Raw genomic sequence first — 6294 nt, 5'->3', positions numbered from 1 at the left:
TTGATCAAGAAAGTTAGTTGCAACTGGCATTATGGCACTTCCTAACTGGAACCCTGGGGAGACTGCAGGAGGGAAAAGAGACTACATGATCAACTGTGTTTTTAAGACCCTCTGCCTCCCACCCCCAATCTCTCTCCTGGGTGAAATAGGGGAGAAATATCTGGAGTACAGCTAAAGCATTCCTCTTTGGGAGAATTTTTCATAGGTCTCTCAAAGATGTGTTTTCCCTTTGTTTCTATAAACTCCTTTATACTATATTATAGTTCAGTGCACTTTCTAAAATGTGCTTGGGATGTTTCCTGTTTCTGCAAAATTGGACTTTCCATTCTATGATTATACACTTTGTTTTTAGAAATAGGTTAGGAAATAGGCCACAATTTGCTCTTTTGGATCAGACAGGGATAAGATGAAAATCAGCTTTTTTGCTTTTGAAATCATCTTGGTGATCAGTACATATGGGATCAGTGGTAAGGAATCTAGCAACTGTTTTAGTGCTTGAAAGGGACCTCCTGGAATTCTCCAAGTCCCATCTCTGTACACGACGAAGCACATGTAGGGTAAGAGTAGAGGCTCCTATGTTAAATAACAGGTATGTCTACCCAGTTTTTATTGATATTTATAATCCAGACATCATAAACCCTCATTTCTCCTATGCTCCTTTCTCTGAGAAGTGTGAAGGGGTGTGAGTTGTGGGAAGAACTTCTCCTTTGCACCTCCTGGATTATTTTTCTCAAGTAACAACCAGTTAAGATCCCAAAGAACTAGAGAAAAATTGTTCCCTGATCTGTCCACTTTCATTGTTAAAGATTTTACTTATCTTTTTACTGCTTTCTATGTATTTTATATGTATAATTTTATACAATTAAAAATAGATTTTTGTCTAGTGAGCCAGATTGACTCTTTCTTAAGACATATGTATCAGAGGAGCTCTAAAACGACCCTTTCTTTTATAAACAGACTAAAAGATAATTTTGATTAGTATTTTTTGGGTGGCAGAAATAAGATTGTACTGTTGGGGGAAGGCATTCTGCTTCCCCTTCAGACATTTGAGGAACCTGGATTTTGTCACTGACCCTTTCTCTTCAAGCTCTACCCATTTCCACTAGCGAACTCACTCACCATGGTGACTTCAACTCTATCTTATACACCATTCTCAATCTCTTTCACCCTTTTGAGCTTTTACATCTATATTTCCATGACATCACCAATTGAATTTATCTTATTTTTAAAAATGTTTAAATGTTTATTTATTTTTGAAAGAGAGAGAGAGAGCAAGCAGGGGAGGGGCAGAGAGAGAGGGAGACACAGAATCCGAAGCAGGCTCCAGGCTCTGAGCTGTCAGCACAGAGCTGCATGTGGAGCTTGAACTCACAAGCAGTGAGATCATGACCTAAGCTGAAGTCGGTCGCTCAACCGACTGAGCCACCCAGGTGCCCCTCACCACCTGAATTTATGACACAAGCTCTCTGAAGTCACATATTCAAAATAAAAGCCATTTCATACATGCTCTTCTTTGACTCCCCAAATCTGTTATTAGGATTATTATCTACCCAGTTACTTAAATTAGAACCTTAGGTCCATTCCTTACCATGATCTAATCAGTCACTTACTGTTGAGTTTACCTCCTATATAAACTTCCTAATCTGTCTTGTCTATATCCACTGCCTTAGTTCAGTCCTTTATCATCTCTGGGCTGGACCACTGCAATAGCTTCCTTACCAGCCTCTGCCTTCATTCTTAACATCCTCTCAACTACTGTCAGATTTCTTTCTAAAATACTTAGGAGTGCACCACTACCTTGCTTAAACCATCACTTAGCTATCCTTGTCCTTAACAGCATTCCCCGAAGTTTTATATGGGAACCCTTGGTATTACCTGAGATGATTTTAGGTGGTAGAGGGGCAAACATTTTTCATTTTTACTTATATTTTAATCTGAAACTGTAGTAGAAAAAAATACAGATTTTACATTTATGGCAGTGATATTTAAATTTAGCGCAAATTTGTTTAATTAAAAAGTCAGTCTACATAAGGAGAAACACTAATCAAGAAACAGCATGGGGGCTATTTACAGTTGTGAAAAATCATGAATACTCAAATACTTGAAGTACAGAAATTCTTGCCTACGGGATAAAATTTCAATATCCTTAGCATGGCATACATTTTGGCCCTAACCTGTACTTCTAGCTTTATTTCCTAGCCACACAGCATCAGGCAAACAATTTCTTGCCATTCTGATATTTGTTCATTCAATAAGCATGTATCAAATGTCTACTGTGAGCTAGACACTGGTCTAAACTTTGGGGATATCGTTGTAATTAAGGGTCTCTGCCATAAGGATTACACTCTAATGGGAATTCAGACAATAAACGAGTCAGAAAGTAAACAAGGTAGTAAGCTAGTTCCGTGAAGGACATAAACAAGAGTGAAGGACAGGAAAGTAGAGAAAGTAGTATTTTAGGGAGACCTAAAGGATGAAGTTGAATGAGCCATGTGAAGAGCTGGAATAAGAGCATCAGGAACAGAAAGTTGCAAAAGTCCTGAGGTGGGAAAGAGACAGCACAATTGAGGGAAAATGTAGGGAGAGCTTAATAAGAAGGCAGAATGGTAATGGAGATCGTTGTAAATAGGCAGAATAGGCGGTTCAAATTTTATTCCCAAGTGAAAAAGTCAAGGAAGGGTTTTGTTAGGGATATGACCAGCTGATTTTTTCAAGGATCACACTACCTACTGTGGAGAATGGATTAGTGTCTCCTATTCTCAGTACAGCTGCGTGGCCTGGAAAACTACCCAGCCTTAAAGGCCCAGTTCAAAGGCAAGCCCTTCTTACTCCCAGTCCTATTAGAAACTTTCTTTGTACTGCCATTACACTTTGTCGTAGCAATTATCACTTTCATAATGTAGTTATAAAGTGATTGTTGATAATGAGATTATTTTGCCTTGTATTGCCCACACTTTCTCTAATATTAAAGTCACATAACGGCTTGATTAAAAAATTAATAAATAAATGAATCTGCAGTCCACTATTGTTAAAGGTTTACATCAGGATTCCAGAATTTGGGGGCAATATGGGTTTTGCCTCAACTCCTAGGTTTGTTTTTTCAACGCCTAGGTTTTTAAACATGAAATACACGCACCATTCCCAAAGAGGTTAAAGCCCCCATTTTGTTGAAAGCCATGATTTTGTATTGTTTTTTAATCCCCAGAGGTGGTGGGAAGAGTTTGAGAGTTTATCTTTAAAAAATTATAACAACAAAAAAATTTTTAAGAAGTTGACACCCGTGTCACCAATGCTAGTTCCCGGACAACCAGGTCTGTTAGTGTTAAGAGAAATTCGGTGCTGCAGTACGAGCCAGAAACAGCTTCAGTACCCAGCATTATGGACTGAACTATTTTTAAAATGTTTCCATCACAGATCCAGCTGCTCTTCAGAGCAGGATACAGGTCTAGAAGTTTTGAGAGAAAAAACGTTCTTCAAACTTCCATTTGGTACGGAGTCCAAGGAGACGGTACACAATCCTCTAATAAAGAAATTCGGCTGTGCTTCGCTGGCAGTAGTATTTCTCCTCGGCTGCCCTACTTAATAGGGCACTGCCTGCAGCCACCCGTTAGCTTGTCCCTTACAGTGCCACTCTGTTCAGCTGACCACTTGCTCAAGATGGCTACAGGAACACTTCCGGCATCTTCCCGAACAAGGCCCGCCTCCATTGCGTATTTTCGCTGCGCCGGGGGCGGGACTTAGGCTTAGCTTTTGATTGGTCAACTTGACTAGCGACCTTTCCCCTCCGCGACAGTTTCCCGAGGTGCCTAGTGCCTGAGCGGCACGGACGAGAGTAAGAAGGGAGGCAAGATGGCGGACGTGCTGGATCTTCATGAGGCCGGGGGCGAGGATTTCGCCATGGATGAGGATGGGGACGGTGAGGACAGTGGAGGCTGCTGCGGGAAGCGGGGAAGGTGCGAGAGAAGGATGTAATAGGAAAACAATTTCTGCCCGGCAGGGAGGATGGGAGTCGGGGAACCAGGTTTCGGTTGGATTAGAGACTGCGCCCCCTTCGGGAGGAATAGGGGAGGGACCGGGAAGGGAATGGGACTGGAGGTGGTGGGACTGCCTTCAGATGATGTTTTCGGAGACAGACTATTGTTATAAGTAACTGTTATCTTTGTTATTCATTCTTTCACTTCTGGGGCTCCAGAGAGCATCCACAAACTGAAAGAAAAGGCGAAGAAACGGAAGGGCCGCGGCTTTGGCTCCGGTGAGTGTTGTGTCGGGAAAATGGGTTTAGAGTGGCGACAGCTACGAGTTTCGGGGTCCCCATTCGGACTCATGGGGAACAGTGGGAGAAGAGATTTCCGGTGATCTCCTGTATGTTCCTTATAGAAGAAGGGTCTCGAGCGCGGATGCGTGAGGATTATGACAGCGTGGAGCAGGATGGTGATGAACCCGGACCACAGCGCTGTAAGTGAAATGTAGCTTGTAGGGCTCTGTGTTTGTAGTGAATTATGGACCAGTGAAATAAAACCAAGTAGGAATGGAATCAGAGATAGCTTAACCAATCTCTGAAATCCGCACTCACTCCACTGTTGTGATCTTGCTTGAAGTTTTTCTCTGGTGTGCTCACTCTCCCTCCCTTCCCCAACAGCTGTTGAAGGCTGGATTCTGTTTGTCACTGGAGTACACGAGGAAGCCACTGAAGAAGACATCCATGACAAATTTGCAGAGTATGGAGAAATAAAAAACATCCACCTCAACTTGGACCGGCGTACAGGATACCTGAAGGTATTCTAAATAACAATCTGTTGTTCTCTTCCCCCATAACCTCTGACAGCATTGGTAGTTGTCCATTGTGATTGGCCAAGAAATAAAATGAGGTTGGCGATTGATTTTGTTAGACACAGAAAAAAGACAGATAGAAACAGACATTTTGTACAGTACAGTTATATGGTGTACATTCATTGTTTAAAGTTTATATATTTTTCTATTTGAGTATGAGCCTAGATTTGAGGAATAAAATAGTGGTATTTGGTGGAATATGAAGGCTTTGATCTCTGTTTTTTCACTTGTCCTAGGGGTATACTCTAGTTGAGTATGAAACATACAAGGAGGCCCAGGCTGCTATGGAGGGACTCAATGGCCAGGATCTGATGGGACAGCCGATCAGTGTGGACTGGTGTTTTGTTCGGGGTCCACCCAAGGGCAAGAGGAGGTAAAGTGGAGAGGGCAAACTATCTTGGTGAAGGGAACATGAGCAAAACAGAGTAAGGACATAGAATTATGTTCCTCTGATGGACTCTTCTTTTTCCCTAGAGGTGGCCGAAGACGCAGCAGGAGTCCAGACCGGAGGCGGCGCTGACTGGTCCTCTCTTGTCCAGATGTTCTCTCCAGAGATTCCTTGTGACCATACAGCCTTGGAGAAGTAGGGTTGGGGTGGAACTCCCCGTGTTTATATTTAACTCTCACTCTACTTGCTTAGTGGGTTGTGGGGTTTTTTTGAGTTATGAATAAATGTCCCATTTTTGTTTTGTACATTTAAAATTACTTTTCTGTTCTAACATTGCAAGCTCTGAAGCACTATTTACGGTAAGGCAGTATGGGTCACTGTGGAGATACTTCTAGGGACTCGATTCTGTGTGATTTTTTACATTAGATATAGTCTTCAAGTTTCAGCTAGGGTCAGAGTAGAGAACACTGCTCGGTATTTCTTTTTCTTGGAAGCTAAGAGAGCACGGGCAGAAGTGAGGTGTTCTTGTGATATTAAAGAATAATTGTTCTGTTTCTGTATGCTCTGTCCTGGGCAGATGGATGTTACAGGAATGTCTCTTTTGTTTCTTCTGTCCTTGCTGCCACATTTGTTTGTACTTCCAGCTGCCTAAGGGCTTGAATCTCCTGTTGGGGCATTCTCTCAGAGCCTTTTTCCCTGGAGGAGTCTCTACTGTGTTCTTGGTGCCTTCAGCAGCCAAGGGTAAAGGCTCCATAGAGGTGAGGATCCAGAGGAACACTGAAGAGGCCAAAAAGGAAAAGGATGTGGCTGAGGCTGGGAGGGACTTCAGTTAGCATGTTGGGAGAGAACCAGTACCACAGTTCTAGCAGGTAATAAGGTGTCCCAACAGAGGACAAATGTCAGCAAGACAACTAGGGCCAGTCCCAGGGCCTGCAGACGAACATGGGAACAATTGTCTAAGGAGCAGCGGAGGGCAAATTCACTGGCAGGGGTTGGGAATTTAGAAAATATATGCAATTTCAGAACCCCTCAGCTTCTGAGTTGAGCGTAGGGTGAATGGATGAGTGGCAGAGATC

At 42.7% G+C, this 6294-nt stretch overlaps 1 protein-coding gene across 2 annotated transcripts; it reads left to right on the top strand.

The window, feature by feature from the left end:
- Window positions 1–3785: 3785 nt before the first annotated feature.
- RBM8A (RNA binding motif protein 8A) lies at window positions 3786–5525 on the top strand. Of its 2 annotated transcripts, none has more exons than XM_042953728.1 (6): window positions 3786–3916; window positions 4193–4252; window positions 4381–4455; window positions 4640–4776; window positions 5067–5203; window positions 5305–5525. In XM_042953728.1, exons 1-6 carry the CDS (start codon window positions 3850–3852, stop codon window positions 5348–5350), a joined length of 522 nt encoding a protein of 173 aa, XP_042809662.1. In that variant the 5' UTR covers window positions 3786–3849; the 3' UTR covers window positions 5351–5525. The 2 variants fall into 2 exon arrangements, with proteins under 2 accessions (XP_042809662.1, XP_042809661.1); XM_042953727.1 differs by having other exon boundaries at window positions 3787–3916; window positions 4378–4455.
- Window positions 5526–6294: the final 769 nt, after the last annotated feature.

This window comes from Panthera leo, chromosome C1 (assembly GCF_018350215.1).
Source record: "Panthera leo isolate Ple1 chromosome C1, P.leo_Ple1_pat1.1, whole genome shotgun sequence".
Taxonomy (NCBI): Eukaryota; Metazoa; Chordata; class Mammalia; order Carnivora; family Felidae; genus Panthera; species Panthera leo.
Note: the sequence above shows the minus strand (reverse complement) of the source record. Positions and strands in the feature narration are given on the sequence as shown.

Excerpts from the sequence above, each read along its gene's own strand:
- RBM8A (XM_042953727.1), top strand. The coding sequence starts at position 3,850 with ATGGCGGACGTGCTGGATCTTCATGAGGCCGGGGGCGAGGATTTCGCC. Across the intron at positions 3,917-4,192 it reads CATGGATGAGGATGGGGACG|AGAGCATCCACAAACTGAAA; the intron begins GTGAGGACAGTG and ends CTGGGGCTCCAG. Across the intron at positions 4,777-5,066 it reads GGCGTACAGGATACCTGAAG|GGGTATACTCTAGTTGAGTA; the intron begins GTATTCTAAATA and ends CACTTGTCCTAG.